Source organism: Prionailurus viverrinus, chromosome B1 (assembly GCF_022837055.1).
Source record: "Prionailurus viverrinus isolate Anna chromosome B1, UM_Priviv_1.0, whole genome shotgun sequence".
NCBI lineage: Eukaryota > Metazoa > Chordata > Mammalia > Carnivora > Felidae > Prionailurus > Prionailurus viverrinus.
In genome coordinates this window covers 41,146,865-41,167,641 of record NC_062564.1, presented here as the reverse complement: position 1 = coordinate 41,167,641, position 20,777 = coordinate 41,146,865, and the positions used below count along the sequence as shown (strand labels likewise).

At 47.9% G+C, this 20,777-nt stretch overlaps 1 protein-coding gene across 10 annotated transcripts in view; it reads right to left on the bottom strand.

Annotated features, from left to right (window-relative positions):
* The window catches only part of ANK1 (ankyrin 1), a 136,221-nt gene that overhangs the window by 6,743 nt on the left and 108,701 nt on the right, over positions 1-20,777 (bottom strand). For 5 of the 10 annotated variants that reach the window (XM_047855053.1, XM_047855051.1, XM_047855052.1 and 2 more), the window contains 4 exons: positions 10,800-11,358; positions 7,509-7,806; positions 3,363-3,446; positions 2,205-2,345 (listed from right to left, as the gene is read on the bottom strand). In XM_047855053.1, coding sequence (XP_047711009.1) covers positions 2,205-2,345; positions 3,363-3,446; positions 7,509-7,806; positions 10,800-11,358 — 1,082 coding nt within the window. The other 5 variants (XM_047855054.1, XM_047855055.1, XM_047855059.1 and 2 more) reach the window with 4 other exon arrangements.

Genomic DNA, 20,777 nt, shown 5'->3' with positions numbered 1-20,777 from the left:
ACCGTGAAAGCACCATGACTGTGGGCTTGGGGGTTGCCATAAATATTCGCCAGGAGGCAAATTTGCCAGTGTGGAATCCACGAGTCCCAAGGGCTGACGGTACATGCATGTGAGTGGGTGGCAGTAAGTACTGAGGGTCAGAGGACCATCTGCCCTTCAACGTCTGCTCTGCAGCCCTAGTCTTGCTGGGGCCGGGTAGGGGGGGGGGTGGCGGGGCACTGCAGGCCACTTGGGACCTGGGCAGGAGCCTGCCTCCACACTGGCTCCCTCCCCACTGTTCCCACCCAAACTTCCCTCCGTTCTTAGCAGAGGCCCTGGCACTGTGCTGGAGCCAGGCTGCCCGGGTCTCCTGACACCCACGTGCAGTGGTACAGAACTGTATCTCCTTTGGGAGTTTCAGCCACCCTTGCAGATCATGTACAGAAAATTGAAATGAAGAAATCTTAGGCTCCTCCCCTCCCCCTAAAAACCGGAGCCAAACAGAAGCTGAAAGGTAAGGCCGCTGCTGCCGCCACTACCATAGAGAAAACAAGGCGCAAGAGGACACTTTTCCTTCCACTCTCCGCTCCTTCAAATTATTTGTACTTTTGTATCCTTTCCGGGGCTCATCACAGTTAATCCACTAAGCCAGCAGCCTGGTGGGACCCCCTTGGCAGGGCCAGGGTTAACACTGTGACCTCCTTAAGCTGCTGAGGAGTCAGGTCTAATTTTATCCTATAACTGGATCCGTAGTCCTCTTTTTTTGCCCAAGTGCTGAGGTGTGTTGGGAAGCCCAGAGCCAGCACTTCTGGCAGCTTGGGAGGCAGTGGCCCTGCTTTTTGCTGAATGCAGAAAGCCAGAGCCTGCTTTCCTCTTGGCCCAGAGCCACCACACCCTGGGGGTTGAAATGGCAAGAGGCTGGTTAGTGCTGTGCTGGGGCCAGAATGCTTCCTTGCTTCCTGCCGACTCCCACCCCGATGCATCCTGTACTGAGCTGCCCCGAGCTGGGCACAGCAAACGGCCTCGGGGCAGCTCAGTACAGGATCCCTCAGGGAGGACGGAGGTCAGAGCTGGCCGCTGAAGCCCCCAGCACCGCACGGGCCCACTGGAGAGCCTTCGCTGCAGCGTCTTCACGGTCCTCCCTCATGGCAAATCACTGCACACCCCTGCTCCTTGGCCACGCATGCTCACACACGCCATGCACCCATCCCTGACAGCCCTCCTAACTGGCTGGGAGATCACCATCCACCCCCCAGGCCTGTTTGCTTCACCCTTTCCTAGAAAGCAACAGAGCGACGTGTCTCAAGAAACATCACAGAGAACTGGTGCCTTGGGTTCACAGGATTTTTGACGGGTTCCAGGTTCAAGAGTCAATGTTGTTCTAGGTCTATCACTGCTGGAGCTCTTCCTGCAGACTTGCGTTGAAATGGCATAGCCTAGGCAGACTCTGCTGTGCTCCCCGAGACCTGTCCCCCCTCCTCCAGATCCCCATAGCTTGGCTTTCAGGATAATATCAGCTACTGAGATTTACTGAGTGCTTTCACTCATCAAGGCATCTTTTCAAATCTGTATTTTTTGCACCCCCAGAGAGGTAATCAGCAGATGGTATTGTTTGCTGTTTTCTTGAGGAGGATAGGGATTCAGAGACACAGTTAGTAGGTTGGGAAATGAGAATCTGTGTCTCAAGGCCACAGCACCACTGTTCTGGGGGTGGCCGAGGGGTGAGCTCCCCTGCTGAAGGGGGAGACATGAGCAGGTGAGCAGCCATTCTCAGGACCAGCCACTCCACGAGGACCAGGCCATGCAGAAAGGATGCAGAAAGACGGTGTTACCTCCAAAGAGGCCATTTGAGGGGAGGGGCTAGAGATCACTGCTTGCCCCTTTTCAGGCTGGCCCGCTTCACTATCTGAGCCCCCTTCCTGCTCTCTATCAGGTCCGGCTGCAGGCTACTCCCTCTCAGTTCCACCTGGAGACAGCAGCAGAGACAGAACGCAGGACAGATCACACAGAGAGACAGGCAGAAAGTAGACATGAGAACGACAGCACTTCCGGCAGCCGTGGAAACCCTGCCTGCCATGGAGGACAGAGGCACAGGGGAGACCAGAGGAGGTGAGCATGGTGCAGACTGGAGCCCAGAGAGGGCGGGTGCACAGGTGAGTAGTTGGGAGAGGTGACAGGCGCTCAGAAGGGCGAGAGCCTCTGGGAGGCTGCAGCCGCCGCAGTACCTTGGCATGTGTCATAAAGTAATCAATATCAGCTTCCATCTCACTAGGGTTCTCCAGGGGCCCATCAGCAATCACCTCCTCATGCTCCTGGGTGTCATCAGCACCAGATGAGTCTATCTGCCGAACAACTTTGCGAATGATCTGGAAGAGAGAGGGAAGGGAGAAAAGGCCCGTGAAGCCATTGAAACAGAGGATGAGAAGAGCAGGTCCCCGGGAGTGAGATCTGGGGGACAGGCAGCCTTTGTCCTTTGTCCTAAGGTGCCCTTCCATGAGTGGCCAAGAATGGGGACTGGTCTGTGACCACCACCCCTCCCCCCATCACTGTGTGGAAAACAGGCTCTGGGCAGCCTCAGAGGGGCTAGAATTTGCAAATGGGTCTTAGCCGATTTCATTAATGATCAGAGTTTGCCTCTTCATATTGTTGGAAGGTCACTCTGTCTTCCGTGCATTGTGAGCTCCTGAGGGCAAAGCGTATTTCCTTTTCATCTATGGTATTCCATGCAATTATGTTCCCTTATTCAGTCACCTGAATATTCCAACACTGTTTCCTCTGCACCTCCCATGTACTGGGACTGGGAGATGAAAACAAAATAAGACACAGTCCCTGTCTGCATGAAGCACACTTTGTAAGAGGAAAGATGGCCACCTGAGTGGTCTTGCTTCAATAGCGGGAGCAGCACCACAGTGGAAACCCATACAAGGTCTTCCCTTTGCTCCTCCTCTCCCTTCTGCCCATGCCTGTTACGGTGCCCAAAACCTGACAGGCAAAATCAGGTCTACTGAACTAAAATCTGCTACCCATTCAATGCACCTCCACAGCCCTTTTGGTTTCGCAGGCCCATGGTAGTTCGGGGGCCACCACCTTTCTGTCTTACAGCTGTTTTCAGGGCTAGACGTTGCTGGACTAGGTTTGGGCTGTTCCATGGAGCCTGGTCCTTCTGGAACAAGTAGCAGGAGCTGAATTCAGGCTGAATCAGTAAAGTAGCTTTGAGGAATGTCATGCCGGACCTCAGAAGACCAGAGCTCCTGGCACCTGAACCTGTCTCTTTGTAGCCATGTTTACCCTCTGTTAGGGTAGCAGCGAGAAGCTGGGAGGTGAGTCCAGCACCATCTAGCCCCCCTGTGTCTCTCCAGCACAGGAGGACTCTGTGCACCCACCTTCTTGGTGACAATGTTGCCCTGCTCATCTGTGAACTGTTCCTCTGTCACCTGCTCCCCTGGAATACTCTGAAACTCATTCCCCTAGGATTGGAGAAAAGGAGAAAATTCAGTATTAGTAAGCAGGTAGTCTGGGAAAGAGGTGGCGGATGAAGAAAAGAGTGGGAGCCAGCAGCCACAGACAGACAAATCCCCACCGCGGCAGGAAACTCCAACTCAGCAAGTCGTGGCACACAAACCGAGAGCTCCAAGCGCGAGCGGTGCCCCTGGGGGCCGTGGGGCCCGAAGATGGGATGGAGCCCCAAGCTTTCGAGATTGATACCCTCAACAGGGAGCAGGCAAAACCGGGCTGGTTACATAAGTTTTACAGAGGAGGCCCTGAGGCGGGAAGCGAGGCACCTAATTTCGATTTCGACAGCACTTTCCAGTGTAGAAAGCCCTTCCACAGACACTGAGGGTGGGAGTGTGGCCTCCCAAGTCCGGGAGCTGAGCCTCCAGTGCAACCGCGGCGCAGTGGGCTGTGCAGAATCCGCACCCGTCCCCTGACGTGGGGTCCCGCACCGCCCCCCAGCTGCTGCCCGCACACATGGCAGTACCGTGCCCTCAGCCCTGCCTCCTGCCTGGTGGTTACCTTCAGGAAAACCCGACGCCGGACCACCCTGGTGGAGATGGTCTCCTCGTCGTCACTCACGCCCTCGCTCTCCCCCAGCTCCTTGTCCAGCTCCTGGTGGATGTGCTTCAGCACAAAGCACAGGGAGCCCTTGACAATGTGCATCACGTTCTGACAGCTGACCAGAAAGAAGCCCAGGAGTACTAGGGTGACCAGGAGCTGGGTGATGAAAGTCCACATCCTCACCTCCTCAGCAGCTGGGCCCTCCAGGGACTAGCAGGACTAGGGGTCCGGCCGCTGTGGGGGTCCAGTCTCTCATTCTCCTCTGGGACTCCTGAGTGTCCCTGGGGCCCCTTCCATTCTCTCTCCGCAGGAGACTGGACGGCCCCTCACCACAACTGCCCCGCTGAGTGCCCTCCTGCTGAGCTGCCCTAGGCTCTGCCCTCACGCCTGGGTGACATCAGGCCTCGATAATTTTAGCTCCCCAAACCAGCTGCTGGGGCTGTCCAACTGGGCTAGAAGGGAGCTGGCAGGTGCGCCTGTCCTGGGCACTGAAAGCGCATGTCAAAGTCACTCTGTGAGTGACTGGTGCCCCGCCCTGTGCTCTTGCCCTCCAGGCCTATGGGAACTACAGGCAGTGCTGCCCAGGAACATGTTCCCTTTCAGGGACTCCAGGAAAGCTGTTCGAGAATGTGGCTACTTGTGTGTTTCCCTGGGCTGTTACTGCCGTGATGAGAACAGAGTTCACCCCCATGCGCAGGGGTGGGACTGGCTAATACCCTGGACAGACAGTTAGGGGTTTCTTTCAAAAATAGCCCTGGGATGAGTGATTTGCTCAGGCCTAGCCAAATTAGCCCAGTGGGGTCCACACTGGTGGTGGGGCCCCCTGGAAGCCCTTGCAGTTCCCATCAGCCCCGAGGGCCCTCTGCACTCCCCACCCCCTTTACCGGGCACAGCAACCCTAAACGTAAGCGTGTAACTGGTGTGTCTATTTAAGGCCTGTCCTCAAAGGCTCTTCCCATGCCGGGCTGTCAACGCCCACGAGCAGGAACCATGCGCTTTAAGCTTGTCTTTACAGAGCTGATTCACAAATGCAGCGGGCAGCAGCTGCCGCAGAAAGGAATTTCACTTTCGGGATCAAGCTGTTCCTCTTTGAGTAACAGGGAACAAAGATCTGGGACACAGCCAGCTGACCCTGCAACTCACTCACTGTAAGGGCTTGGGAAACCTGGGTACCTTCTCTGGGCCTCAGTTTCCTCCTTCTGTAAAACAGGGACGACTAGGAGTGAGTACTGCTGGCAGGCAGGATTCTACGTGCATTTCATACACTAACCCAGTTAAGCCTTCCGACGACCCTGCCATTTTTCCATTTTACACAGAGGAAATAGAGGCACAGAGAGGTTAAATAACTTGCCTGGTCAAAGAGTAAGGAAATGACTCAAGTTTCAAATTCCCATCACTACACAATACTGCCTTGTTTCAACAAGGAAGCACCTGGAAAAAATAAAAGCCCATGGCACATGCAAAGGAGCTGGGCACTGGAGAGCATTCACTGTTAGCCCAGATAAGAGTCCAACTTCAGATATTTCCATCTGGGGTCTCAGAGGAGAATGTCCTACAGTCATCTCAGGCTTGCCTTCCTGGCTCCAAATTGGAGGGCATCTCTCTATCAGTGTTTCCAGAGACTTACTGGAAATACTAGTAAATGGGCTCTTTGGAAACCCTTGCCTTCAATGGGCCTCATTATCATCTCTGGGGTCCCATCAGATGACGAGGACAACAGCTCACCCACAATATCCAATCCTGTCCTAGATTTGGAAGGCATTAGGCCTGGGGGCCCTTCATAGCCACTCATTCCGACTGGGAAACGGGATCCGGACTCCCCTGGCCCTGACACTGGTTCACTGTGTGACCCTGAAGAAGCTTCTCTGGAACCTCAGTTTCCTCAATGATAAATGAGGCAGTTGGACCCTATGACCTAGAAGGTTTTTCTCATGACCCCCTAGAGTGCCCTTGCTTTTTCCCCAGTCCTCCCATGACCAAAGGCTGACTGCAGAGGGGCCATGCATAAGAAGGCTCCTGGCGTCCTTCTCTTTCCCAAGGATTCAGGATCATAGACCCGGTTAAGAGCACCCATGCTCTCAGCCCAGTGCTTGCTATTAGGAGCAGTAGAAGTGCCAAAGGCTAGCCTGATGGCCAAGAATGCACAGGGTGGTCTGGGGTTAAAAATGGACACAGCTGCCTATCTTGTCCAAGTCACATACTTGGAGGGAAGTATCTAAATAAAACCATATTGGATTCCTAGCAGTTCTTTGCAGCCAGCAGCCCAGCACTATTGTGCAGCTAACCTGGTCGTGGGGGCCCCAAGGTGCCTGCTAGGGCTCAGGTTCAGGTAGGGCAGAGAGAGAAGAGAAAGCAGCAGAGGGGAGAGAGAAGAGGAAAGGGCTCCCAAATGAGGAAACAGTGCTGACTGAACCATAAGAAACCAAATGAGACGCAGAACACATCATTTATGCACACGCTAAAAATGCATATGCACGGAATGGCCATGCAGATTTTATAAAAGAGCATACATTAAAAAGGCACAGCTTAGTAAGGTATCTGGGTATTTTGTTTCAAAATAATACGTTGGGGGAGAGAAAAGTGGAGAAGGTATAGATGAAACAAGATTGGTCATAACTGGGTAATTGTACAGCCTGGGTGGAGTGTGCATGGAAATTAATATGCTATTCTGTTTTTGTATTTATTTGCGATTTTTCAAAATAAAAAATTTTTCCAAAAACACATTAAAATGGATGTCTACGGGAGTGGGAATGTTGGGGGGCAAGAGAATGTGAAAGGGGAGTGAAGCTAAAGCAAACAGATAATAAGTACAGCAGGGCAAACCCAAACAGAGGAGGGCGGCCTGAGGTAGGCAGAGACCAGAAGTCAGGAGCAAGGCCAGCAGGCCTCTCCTGGTCCACCTGCGGAGCCCCCCACAGGATCACAGAACTCCTGAGCCAGTGCACTTTGGTGGTAATCCATTCACTCCTCTTTTACCAATGAGGAAACCCAGATGCCGAGAAGAGAGTGGCTTGTCCGTGGCCACACTGACCATGGTGGGACCAGAGTCAGTCTAACACTCAGGTCTCTCTGCTCTACACCCTTCCTAAAACACACCACGGAAAAAGAAAACAAACAAAAACCATGGCTTGGGAATCAGCCAGACCTAACTGCAAAGCCTGCCTCTCATCCTGTGACCTTGGACAAGCGGCTCGACCGTCAGCTGCCACATGGGAATGACAACAGAGACCCGAGGCAGTGTGAGCATGACATCATAGGCTGTGTGCCTGGGATGCCCCGTGAATGTTACTTCCTTCCCTCAGCAGAGACCGGGGCTTTGTATCCTTGCTTCTAGAGAAAGTGAAGTCACAGCCACAACTTTTAAAGAAAGGAAGCATGCTTGGCCCGGGGCTTGATGGAATGAGAGGCTGCCCTGGGCCTCAGGCCCCTCCAGTGCTGGCAGGCGTCAGCAGGTGCCTCTGTGGGCGTCTCACCTCTGCCATCTGGGAGAAAGTGCTCCGAGCCTCCTGCACCCACTCCTGGTGGCTTTGTCGTCTCCGTTCCCTGTCGGCCTGCAGGCTCTCAGCCTCTGGTTGCTCCTCCCAAATGTGCTCAGTTGCAGACATCAGGACCTTCTCATACTCCTGAGACCCACTGGGCTCCAGCTCTTTGATAGTGGTGACCGTACTCTGGAATGAGTGTGGGCCACGTACGACCTCCTCTTGCCAGGAACTTTGTGCAGCATCTTGTAGGTATGAGACAATGGAGCCTTCTTCCTCCCAGTCCTGCAATCTGGGGTCCAGGAAGAGAGAAAGGGCACTGGGTCGCCCTTCAGTCTCTGGCCGCTCAGATACCCTCCCCCTCCAGAGCGCTGGCTCCACATCCCATACTGCACACCCAAGGGACGGTACTGCATGAGCAATTACACATGGTCAGCACATAGCTGACTGCCCTGTCCAGAGAGGCACAAGTGGCCCGTTCCTGCTGTCCAGGTGGAGAGGGCCACGGGTACCAGTGCCACTGGCCCATCCCTTTAAGTGGCTGGCTCTTCACCCTGGGCTCCTGAGGCACTTGGCTCACACTGATGGCTGTCACCCAGGTCTCCATGCCCATCACCTCCTCTGCCTCCCTCCAGCCCTCCAGGCCACCTGCACTTCACAGTCCTTATCCCAGTGCTCATCCAATAAGGCGACCACTCTCTCCCCATGGAAACACAATCTTCTATGGCTTCTGGATACCACATTTGCCTGGTTTTCCCCTCTCTCTGGCTACCACTTCTCAGTGTCCTTTGTCAGTTTCTCCTAATTTCTCTGACTTCTGAGCACTGGGCCACCTCAGGGCTCAGTTCTCAGACCTCATCTCTACCTACATCTACTTCCTAAGTGAGCTCGTTCAATCCATGGCTTCACATCCCACCTGTGTCCTCATGATGCCCAGGTGTGCACACAGAATCTCTTCCTCAAGCTGCAGATGTATATGCCCAGCTGCCTCCTGAACGTCTTTGCTCTGGGGGGCTCTAACAGGCATCTCAGGGATAGCACGATCAAATCCATACTCCTGACTCCCCCCCCCACCCACTGTTCTGCCCAGTCTTCCCCACCCTGCACTACATAGCCTCTTCATCCTTCCAGTTGTCAGGTCAAGGACACTAGGGAACTCTTAGACTTCTCTCTCTCACACTCCATGTCTTATTTGTCAGCAAACCTCTTGTTTGTTCAACTTTCAAGCATATAACCTGAACACAATCATTTCTTACCACCAGCACTGCTGCCATCTTGGTCCATACTAGTAGCAACTCTTACCTCCTGGCTCATCTCCCTGCCTCTGCCTGACCCCTGGCCCTGTCAGGCTGTTCTCAAGGCAGCTGCCACATCACCTCACTCCCTCTGCTCAAAACCCTCCAGTGGCTCACCATCCCACCCAATGAATGCCAAAGTCTTTCTAGGAACTCAAGGCTGGACGTGTCTGGCCCCATTAGCTCCTTCCATCACTCTGCTGTGATCGGTGACCTTCTCACTGGTCCTCAACTAGGCCATGCATGTTCTACCACAAGACCTTTGCACTGGCTGGGTCTTCTGCTGGATATGTCCCCTCTGGTATTCATATGGTTCACCCCTTAATTCCTTCTGGTCTTCACTCCAACGTCACAGACTCAGGCCTCCCCTGCTACCCAATCCCTCATTTTGGCCATCCCCTCTCCACACAGGTATGTGCATCCCACACTCTTCCCTCCTTTATTTTCCTTTTTAGCACTATCATCTAACTTTTCCCTTTAAAATACTTTCCATTTATTTGGCTTTATCTCATTTATTGTCCATTTCCTCACTAGACCACTCACTTTCTGCAGATGGGAGACTTTTCTGTGTTTTGTTCAATGCCAGATCTCCAGCACCGAGGCACGTTTATAGGTGCCTGGCACACAGTAGGCACGCAATACATACTGTTGGGTGAGTGAATGACATTCATTTGTCCCCACCGGAGGGCTGACCAAGGACAGAGAGCCAAGCTGTACCACACCCTGCACTGGCACCAGGCCTTCCGGTTGCCCATTTGGTGGCCCTGCTGGGACAGTGGTGCAGCGGCTGGCACATAGTGTGCCCTCAATGCCTGCTGAATGAATGGTTACCACAGGTTGTTGGGTGATGGCCTCTGTCACAGGCATGCCAGTATTTCACTCTACTCAGTCTGTCTAATTCTCCCCACTAAACAAAGGATTCGTTTAGGAAACAAAACCCAAACAAAATAAATCCCTGCTGTCTCCTCTTGTAAATGGCTTTCTCATCCCTCCTACGTCGGTACTTGGGTCACACTGAGTGGACCCGGTCAGACTGGGCTTCTGAGAGGGTCTGAGGGGGGATGTGGGTGGGAAGAGGAAGTGAGAACAGATTTCCCACGGCCTGGCCAGACCTGAGCAACCTGGGTGTCCTGGCTGTGCACAGCCTTCAGGGAGCATGTGAACTCTCTCCTTGCTTTAGGGAAAATCTAGGAAGTGATATGGAGGAAAGGGCCACTGTGGCCCAGTTCCTATGCCAGTCCAGGAAGGCCAAAGTGACCCTCCACATTCTGCCCAGCCCTAGGGTATGGTGGGCCCACTGCCATGGATGTGAGTCGGGCCTGTGGCTTCTACAGCATCTGCAGAAGGCCCTTCTGCCTGAACCATCCAAGCTGCTGTCCCGCTACAGGCACAGGAGCAGCCCAGGAGAATCACCCATCTCTCAGTAGATGAAAGCTCCGTCCTGCCCCAATAAGCCCACCAGCCTCACACTTTCAAAGGGGGACAGTTTCAAAGGGGGCGCCATTATCAGCTCGGTCACATGCAGGGTGTGAGACTGCCTGAATAACTTCCCTGGGCCCTGCTGCTTCTGGGTTTCTAAATATGGTCTTCAACAGCAAGCACCCAACAGAAAGGGCCCAGGGCACCTACCCTCAGCTGCACTTTGGAGAGGTGGCTCTACCAAGCCTTACAATCTCTCTCTCCTAGCACCCTTCCCTGTTCCCAACGCCCCGGCCTCTCCCCTGCTGGCCACACCCAGGGGCGTCCTGGGCGAGGACTGGCCTTTACAGATCACTGCTCCACTCCTACAGGACAGAGGGCTGAGCGAGGGCTGGGTGACTTCACAGGCCAGCCGGCACCACGCTGAGCTGCTTTGTTCCTGGGCAGTTAGAGCGCAGGGTCAAGGTCAGCGGCAGCACCTGAGCATTCCCTCTGTACTCACTGTCAGGCACCATCTCACCCGAACCCCAGGAAGACGAAACGTATCCTGTCATGGCAGCCTGGCCCTTACCTGTCCTGGCTGGTCTCCATCACCCGACTCACGCTGGGGGATTCTGTGATGTGGGCTTGCACCCTCTGCTGGCCTGAAACAAGAGACACTTCATTCTCTGAGTCTTGACCTACACCTGTGGAGTCCTCCTGACTCTTATGACCTGGCAGCTTCTCTTCTGACCTCTGACCTTCTTCCTGGTCAAGCAAATCGATAAGGCCATTTGTGGCATCTGAATCCACTGTGTCATCCTCCACAAGGTCCAGAGAGCCCAGCATGGGGCCCTGGGGTCCCTCGGAGAGCACCCCTTCCAGCTTCCACTCATGGCCGGTGGCGTCAGAGTCCTCGGCCTTGCTGCACTCCAGAGAGGAGTCCTCAGCAGTGACCAGGGAGGGTGTGAGGCCCGCAGACCACACCTGCATGTCAGACATCTCCAGCATGGTGTCATGCTCCGTGGCCGCCAATGGGATGGCATCTATGACGGCCACCTCGTTCCAGTACTGGTCTGCACGCAGCGGAGAGGGAAGTGCGTACTGCAGGGAGGCAGGGGACAGCAGCTCGTCCTGCAGCGAGGAGTAACCTGGATGGGCAAACAGAGGGCAACATGCTCCAGAAGCGATTTTTGTCACACACACTTACTTGCAAATCCACACACACGCACACACACACACACACACACACAGGCACAGCCATTGAAAATGCATGCACATTCCGGGGAGGGGGCTTTCCAAGCTCCGTGTCCAATGCTCAGGCTTGTGGCTGCTGCCCGGGGCACCAGGGCAGGAGAAACAAGGCTCTGTGGGGGACAGCCAGGAAGTAGGGGGTGGAGACGAGGGATCCTTTGCTGAATGGCAAAGAGAAGAGATTGGAATTCTTTCTTGTCCAGTTCAGAGCGCTAGATCAAGAAGCCTTGAGTCAAAGGATTTGTGCTCCAATCTGTCTAACCAGAGGAAAGCCCACTTCTTGATGTCTGGGCAGAAAGAAATGTTGCTCTTTCTTTGCTTGAAACATTCCTTTAGCACAGTCCTTGGGGTATCAGTCAGGAATGTACCTTCAAGGGAGGGTACTGCCCACCCAGGTCTGGGGGCAATAACCAAGCTGCCTTGGAGGGTCTAACGGGGTGCACCGAACACCCACCCTCCGAGCGCTGGTCAAATGGCAAACCGTTTGGTTCCAGATGAAGTAACTTTTCCTCAAGTTGCAGACTGGTTCTGGAAATGCTGAGTGCTCTAAAGTGGCACAAGGGAGAGTTCTAAGCATTCAAAATAGGAGGCCAGGTCAGAGGGCAGCAGGAGGCCCCGGCACATCTGCCCTGATGCTCCTGGCCCTGCTCAGTTCACACCAGCTCCAGGTCAGCAGTCAGCCAGCTCAGGCCGCTGCATGCATGGCCTGAGGGTCACCACAGCCTGTTCCTCTGGCTGCTCCTTGAGACTGGCTCAGACAAGAGGCCCTGCTGGTCTTCTGGTTGGCTCTGGCACTGGCTCCCTGACGTTCAGCAGCAACTAGGAGCCTGGGTGAGTGGCACGTGTACGTGTATGAGGAATCTGAGTGCGAGCTGAAAGGGCACGTTCTGTCAGTTGGCCCCTCTGCTCTCCTCCAGCCAGGAGTGGGGGTCCATGGATAGGGCAAAGAGGGCCTCTGCCTCCCCTTCAGAGCTGGTACCCATCTGTGGGTGGGAGAAGGGACCGGAACACAAGCTTCTCCAGTCAGCTCAGCTCGTCTGGGGAACCGGGGTTTAGAGCAGGACCCCTGGGGATGGGCGAGGCCGCCCCTACAGCGTCTCTAAGGACCTCCTTGTGCCAGAGAGGCCCCTAACCTGACTCTCCATCCCGCCATTCACCCCTCACCACCCCACATCCAGCTCTTCCCAGGGCCTGGCCTTTCTTCTGGCCACATGGACCCTCCTATCCCAAGTCTGGAACTCAGCTCCTGCTCTCCCAGTTCTTCTCTACTTGACACAATACCACCTGCTGCTCTCCTCATTAACTCACTTGTTCAACCAAAAGGTGTGAACTGAGGCCCGCTTACGTGCCAGGTACCGTGTGAAGGGCTGAGGATTACAAACACACCAACGCACACAAACAAGACAGGCTCCCGTCATCCTCTTTTTTCATGACGTTTTCCCTGAGACTTCAGCTCACCTTGTTTTGGCAATCTCTGAGCCCATCCTAGGTTCCCTCACTGAGGTGGGTCATGGGACTGTACACCCTTTGAGGGCAGGGGTGGTGTCTCCCTCCTCCTCCCACTTTCTTAGAACAGGCTTGGGAATCCGTTGGCCAGAGCGCTCCAGAGTGTGAGGAGGGTACAGGAGCCAGAGTGGATGACCTCAGCCATATTTAGCCAAACCACAACTGCTGACTTAAAGATGTGTTCCAGGAGCCAGGAGCCATGCTGTGTGATTGACATACAGCCTCCCTTAATCTTCCCAGGAGAGTTCTCTCGCTGACCGATCTCTACAAGTCTATGTGATTCCAGGTCCCAAAATGAGAAGGAGGACGAAGAGACCATCAGGTGGTGGGGTGGCTGGGAGGGCAGGGCTGCGTTTGCCAAGACTAAAGGACTCCCCTTTCAGCTCTGGCCAAAAGAGGAGGAACAAAGAGGAGGTGGGAAAGTAGGAAAAATGGGCAGAACAGATCTTCCCATGTTAAGTCAAAGTGACTGTATGTGAAACCATGACCCATTGGGAAACCAGGGCCAAGGGCCTTCAAACCATCCACAGTAATCTCTCTGGAATATATGTGAGCCGAACATTTTAGAGTCAAATGATTATTCTCTTCTTATTCTTGAAGGCATTATCGTATTATTGCAGTTACTAATTGAGCATCCATTTTGTATAGAACATATCAAATATGTTATTTTTAATTGTCACAACAACCCTACGAGTAAGGCAATATCACTCCTACTTTATAGATTAGGGAACTAGAGGTACAGCAACTAGCTCAGGGCACATAGTAAGAGTGGTCTGGTCTACTAGATTTTGCCATTAGTATCTTTTAAAATTGCTTTATTGAGGTATAGTTGACATACAGTAAGTGCGCATATTTAAAGCAGATAATTTGATGAGTTTCATGAAACCATCACCACAATGAAAAGAGGGATATTCATCACCCTTGAAAGGTGTCTTCATGCTTTATAATCCTTCCTTCTGTGTCCGTGTTCCCAGGTAACCACTGATCTGCTTTCTGACACTATACATTAGTTTGCATTTCCCAGAACTTTACATAAATGGAATTAGACAGTATGTACTTTTTTTTTTTTAATCTGGCTTCTTTCACTTGGCCTATTTGGGTATCATCCTTGCTGTTGGATGTATTGATGATTTATCCATTGTTACTGCTGAGCTGTATTCCATTAGATGCACCACAGTTTATTCATTTACCTATTAATCGACATTTGAGTTGCTTCCAGTCCGGGGCTGTTACAAATAAAGCTGCTTGTCTATGTGAACATATGCTTTGTTTCTTTAGGATACACACCTAGGAGTAGCGTGGCTGGATCATATGATAGGTGTACTTTAACGTCTTAAGAAACAAAAGTGCTTTCCAAATTGGCTGTTTCATTTTACATTCCCACCAGCAATGTTATGAGAGTGCCAGTTCCTCCCTATCCTCAGTGACACCTGGTATGCTCAACCTTTTTCATTTTAGCCATTCTGACAGGGGTGTAGTGGTATCTCCTTGTATTTCCCTAATGGTATTAGTGTTGAACACCTTTTTATGTGTTTCTTTGCCATCTTTGTATCTTCGGGGTTAACTGTTCAAATCTGCTCTGCTAAAAACTGGGTTGTTTGTTTTCTTATTATTGAGTTTTGAGAGTTCTTTACATATTCTGGATACAAGTCTTATATCAGATGATTATTTCCAGTATTTTTTCCCAAACCGTAGCTTATCTTTTCACTTTCACAATAGTGTATTTTGAAAAGGAGGTTTTTGTTTCTGATGAAGCCCAATTTACCAATTTGTTCTTTTACAGATTGTACTTATGGAGTTGGGGCTAAGAAATCTTTGCCTTGCCTGAGATTTCTAAGGTTTTCTTTCATGTTTTCTTCTAGAAGTTTTATAGTTCTATGTTTATTTTTAGAAGTTTTTATGTTCAGTTTTACATTTAGTCTACCATCCTTTTTGAGTTAAATTTTGTATATGCTGATACAAGGTAGGAACCCAAGTTCATTTTTGCTTATGAATATCCAATTGTTCCAGCCCCACTTGTAAAAATTATCCTTTATCCACCAAACTGCCTTTGTACTTTTGTTGAAAATCAGTTGTTCATATATATATATGGATCTGTTTCTGGACTCCATTCTGTTCCACTAATTCATTCATCTTTATGACAGTACCACAACTGTAATAATTACTGTAGCTTTGTAATGAGTCTTGAAGTCAGGTAGTGTGAGTCCTCCAATTTTGTTCATTTTCAAAGTTGTCTTGGATATTCTAGGTCCTTTACATACGAATTTTAGAACGACTCTGTTTACAAAAAAAGCCTACAGGGGTTTTGATCGGGATTGCATCAAACATACAGATCCGTTAAAGGAGAACTGACAATATCAAGTCTTCTGACCCATTAACAAGGTGCACCTCTACATGTATTTAGGTCTTCTTCAACTGCTTTCAGCAATGTTTTGTAGTTTCCAATGCATAAGTCTTTCATTTTATCAGATTTTTCTCCAAGTATTTCAATGTTTTCAATGTTATTGTAAATGATATTCTTTTCAAAATTTCAATTTAAAATTGTTCACTGCTAGGATAAAGAATATAGAAATTCAATTGATTTTAGATACTGAACTTGTATCCTGCAACCTTACTAAACACACTTATTAATCACTTTTTGTAGATGCCATTAGATTTTTTTATATTGGTGATCTTATTGTCTGTGAATAGAGACAGTTTACTTCTATCTTTCCAATCTGGTTGCTTTATATTTCTCTTGCTTATTGTACTGGCTAGCATCTGTATTTTTTTAAAATTTTACTTAAATCCAAGTTAGTTAACATATAGTGCAATAATGGTTTCAGGAGTAGAATTTAGTGATTCATTGCTTGCATATAATACCCAGTGCTCATCCCAACAAATGCCCTCCTTAATGTCCATCACCCATTTATCTCATCCCCCCACCCAACACCCCTCAAGCAACCCTCAGTTTGTTCTTTGTATTTTAAGAGTCTCCTATGGTTTGCCTCCTTGTTTTTATATTATTTTTCCTTTCCTTCTCCTATGTTCATCTATTTTGTTTCTTAAATTCCACATATATTTATTTTTGTCTGAAAAATACAATTTCTCTGAATCATATATTTATCTTTCTCTGACTTGTTTTGTTTAACATAATACATTCTAGCTCTATCCACATTGTTGCAAATGGCAAGATTTCATTTTTTTCATCACCAAATAATATTCGTGTGTGTGTGTGTGTGTGTGTACCACATCTTCTTTATCCATTCATCAGTCGATGGAAATTTGGGCTCTTTCCATAATTTGGCTATTGTTGATGGTACTGCTATAAACATTGGGATGCATATGACCCTTCAATTCAGCATTTTTGTATCTTTTGGATAAAAACCCGGTAGTGCCATTGCTGAGTCATAGGGAAGCTCTATTTTTAATTTTTTGAGAAACCTCCATACCGTTTTCCAGAGTGGCTGCACTAGATTGCATTCCCACCAGCAGTGCAAAAGTGTTCCTCTTTCTCTGCATCCTTGCCAACATCTGTTGTTTCCTGAGTTGTTAATTTTAGCCATTCTGACAGGTGTGAGGTGGTATCTCATTGTGGTTTTGATTTGTATTTTCCTGATGATGAGTGATGTTGAGCATCTTTTCATGTGTCTGTGAGCCATCTGGATGTCTTCTTTGGAAAAGTGTCTGTTCCCGTCTTTTGCTCATTTCTTCACTGGATTATTTGTTTTTTCAGGTGTGGGTTTGATAAGTTCTATATAGATTTTGGATACTAACCCTTTATCTGATATGTCATTTGCAAATATCATCTCCCATTTCCATTTGGTTGCCTTTTAGCTCTGTTGGTTATTTCCTTTGCTATGCAGAAGTTTTTATCTTGAGGAGGTCCCAATAGTTCATGTTTGCTTTTATTTCCCTTGCCTCTGGAGACATATCTAGTAAGAAGTTGCTGTGGCTGAGGCCAAAGAGGTTAGCATCCCTAATGTTGAACAAAAGCAGTGAGAGTAGGCATCATTGTCTTGTTACTACGTAACATTCAGTTCATCAATTCATAAGCATTGAGTCTCTTACCATTAATGTAATGTTAGCTTTAGGTTTTTTATAGATATGATTTATCAGGTTGAATGAATTCCTTTCTATTCCTACTTTGCTAGGAGCTTTTTGTTTGTTTTCTAACAAGGAATGTATGTTGGAATTGTTAAATACTTTTTCTGCATCTATTGTAATCATATACTTTTTCTTTTTTAGTTTATTAATCTGATGAATTACATTGATTTGTCATTTATATTCTTTTAAATTTGTTAAGGTGTGTTTTATGGCCCAGATTATGGCCTACTTTGGTGAATGTACCATGTGAGCTTGAGGAGAATGTGTATTCTGCTGTTGTTGGATGAAGTAGTCTACAGATGCCAGTTACATCCAGCTGATGATGGTGGTGTTGACCAATTTTCTGCCTACTGGGTCTGTCCATTTCTGATACAGGGTTGTTGAAGTTTCCAACTCTGATAGTGGATTCATCTATTGCTCCTTCTTGCTCTCTCAGTTTTTGCCTCTCATAGTTTGATGCTCTGTTGTTAGGCACATACATGTTAAGGATTATTAGGTCTTCTTGGAGAATTGATCCCTTTATCATTATGTAATGCTCATTATCTCTGATGATTTTCTTTGCTCTGAAGTCTGCTCTGTATGAAATTAATCTAGCTTCTCCTACACTCTTTTGATTAGTGTTAACATGATGTATTTTTGTCCATGTATTTACTTTTAATCTACATGTGTCTTTATATTTAAAGTGGGTTTCATGTAGACAAGATGTATTTTTTGATCCATTCTCACAGTATTTTAATTGGTACACTTAGACCACTGACTCTCAAAGTGTTTACTGATAGTTGGATTAATATCTATAATATTACTGTTTTCTATTTGTTGCCCTTGTTCTTTGTTCCTATTTTTGTCTTCTACTCTTTTTCTGCCTTTTGTGGTTTTAATTGAGCATTTTATATTATTCTATCTTTTCTCCTTTCTTAGCATATTATTTATGCTTCTTTAAAAAATTTTTTAGTGGTTGTCCTAGAATTTGCAATATACACTTCTATAGTCCACTTTCAAATAGCAGTATAGCACAGGTAGTGTGAGTTCCTTACAACAAAATGATATTAATTCCTCCCTCTCATCCCTTCTACCATTGCTGTGCTATCACTTGTTGTTCATTTCACTTATGTATAAGCACATATATATGTGCGTGTGTGTATGTGTACATGCATAAGATACGTACAGAAGCATACATAATTGAATACATTATTGCTATTAAACAAACTGTAGATCAACTAAGAGCAAGAAAACTTAAATTTTTATTTAATTTTCACTTAATCTTTCTTTGATGCTCTTCCTAACTTTATGTACGTTCAGGTTTCTCACCTATATTGTTTTCCTTCTCTCTAAAGAACTTCTTTTAATACTTTTTGCAAGACAGGTCTGCTGGCAACAAATTCCCTCAATTTTTGGTTGTCTGGGAAGTCTATTTCTCTTTCACTTTTGAAGTATAATTTTATAGGATACAGAATTCTATGTTGGTGTTTTTTCCTCTCAACACTAAATATTTCACTCCACTGTCTTCTTGTCTGCATGGCTTCTAGGAGAAGTCAGATGTAATATTATCTTTGTTCCTTTATAGGTAAGGTGGTTTTTTTCACTATCCCCCCCCCTCAGAATTTTTTTCCTTTCTCTTTGACTTTGTGTGATTTGAAAATGAGGTTGAAAAGTATAGTTTTGGGCATTTATCCTACTGTATTCTCTGAGCTTTCTGGATCTGTGGGTTGGTGTCTGATACTAATTTGGGGTAAATTCTCAGTCATTATTATTTTTTCAAATATTTATTCATTCCTTTCTTTCTTCCCCATCTGGTATTGCCATTATACATATGTTATACCTTCTGTAGTTGCCCCAAACTCCTTGTATATTCTATTCTTTTTTTTTTTTTTTTGTCGTTGTTCTCTTTACTTTTTGGTTTTGGAGGTTCCTGTTGACAGAGCCTCAAGCTCGGAGATCCTTTCCTCAGCTGTGTCCAGTGCACTAGTAAGCCCATCAAAGGCATTCTTCATTTCTGTTACAGTGCTATCTCTAGTATTTCTTGCTGGTTCTTTTTTAGGATTTCTATCATTCAGCCCATCTGTTCCTACATGCTGTCTACTTTACCCATTAGAGCTCTAGCATATTCATCACAGGGGTTTTTCCTATTTTTAAAAATGTTTATTTATTTTTTTTGAGAGAGAGATAGAGCATGAGCAGGGGAGGGCAGAGAGAAAGGGAGACACAGAATGTGAAGCAGGTTCCTAGCTCTGAGCTGTCTGCCCAGAGCCTGACACAGGGTTTGAACTCACGTACCATAAGATCATGACCTAAGCCAAAGTCAGACACTTAATCGACTGAGCCACCCAGGCACCCCAATCATAGTTGTTTTAAATTCCCAGTCTGGTAATTCCAACACCCCTTGCCATGTCTGGTTCTAACGCTTGCTCTGTCTCTTCAAACTGTGTTTTTTTTTGCCTTTTAGTACATCTTACACCTTTTCCTTGAAATCCAGATATGATATCCTGGATAAAGGAACTGCTGTAAATAGGCCTTTAGTAATGCAGTGGTGAAGTGTGGGGGAAGGGGAAGCATTCTATAGTCCTATGATTAAGTCTCAGACCTTTAGTAAGCCTATGCCTCTGGACTGTGAACTTGACAAGTATTACAAAAATTTCCCTTTAGATGGGAAAAGATGGCTAGCATGGGCTGGAGTTAGGTATTTTATTTTCTTTCTTCCAAGAGGAAGGCTAGCTGACTGGAGTTGGGTAGTTCCCTCCCCCCAGATCAGTTAGGCTCTAAGAGTAACCCCAGGGTGTTAAGCTCTCCTTAAGTAGTTTCCTCTGAAGGCAGGCCTTGTTAAGAACAACAGTGCTCTGGTATAATTAAAAATAGCTCCTTTTCTCCTCCCCCTGCTGGAAGCACAAGGGGATTTTCCTGATAATTTATTGTGGGAAACTGGTTGAAACTCCTGGAGGTAAATCTCACAAAATTATGCACCGCCCCCCACCCCAGACCAAGTCCCCCTGAAGTTTTTAAACTCTCAGAGTTGTCTACACTGAGCCTCCAGCAATTTGTCAGTTGTAGTTCTGGTTTTCCTACCCCAGCATGGGCTCCTGAGGTGGTTTCCACTCATGAGTCCCTGCTCTGGTAAATTCATATTCTCCATATCCCCCCGTCAGACTCTCCAGTTTTGGGGGCAGCAAATTTGCCTTGTGCCCTTACCTCTCTTACAGATCCTAGAAGAATTGACGTTTCAGTCTATTCAGCTTCTTACTTATTAGTACATACAGAGTGGCAGCTTCCAAGCTCATTACATGGAGAAGCAGATATTGATATATCTTAGAATGTTAAACCACCCTTGCATTCCTTGGATAAACCCCACTTGGTCATAATGTATTATCCTTTTACATATCCTGTTGGATTTGACTTGATAAAATTTAAATTTTTTGCATAAATGTTCATGAAGGATATTGGTCTATAGCTTTCTAATAATATTTCCCCCCCTAATATTACAGTAATGCTGGCCTCATAGAATGAGTGGGCAAGTATTATATTCTTTTACATTTTCTACATGAATTATTTCTTCCTTAGATGTTTGGTGGATTTTACCAGTGATGCCATCTAGGCTTGCTGTTTTCTTTGTAGAAATTTTAAGTATTAATTTAGTTTAATATATATAGGGCTATTAGGGTCACCTATTTCTTTCTATGAGCTTTGATAACATATCTTTCAAAGATTTGTCAATTTCATCTATGCTTTCAGT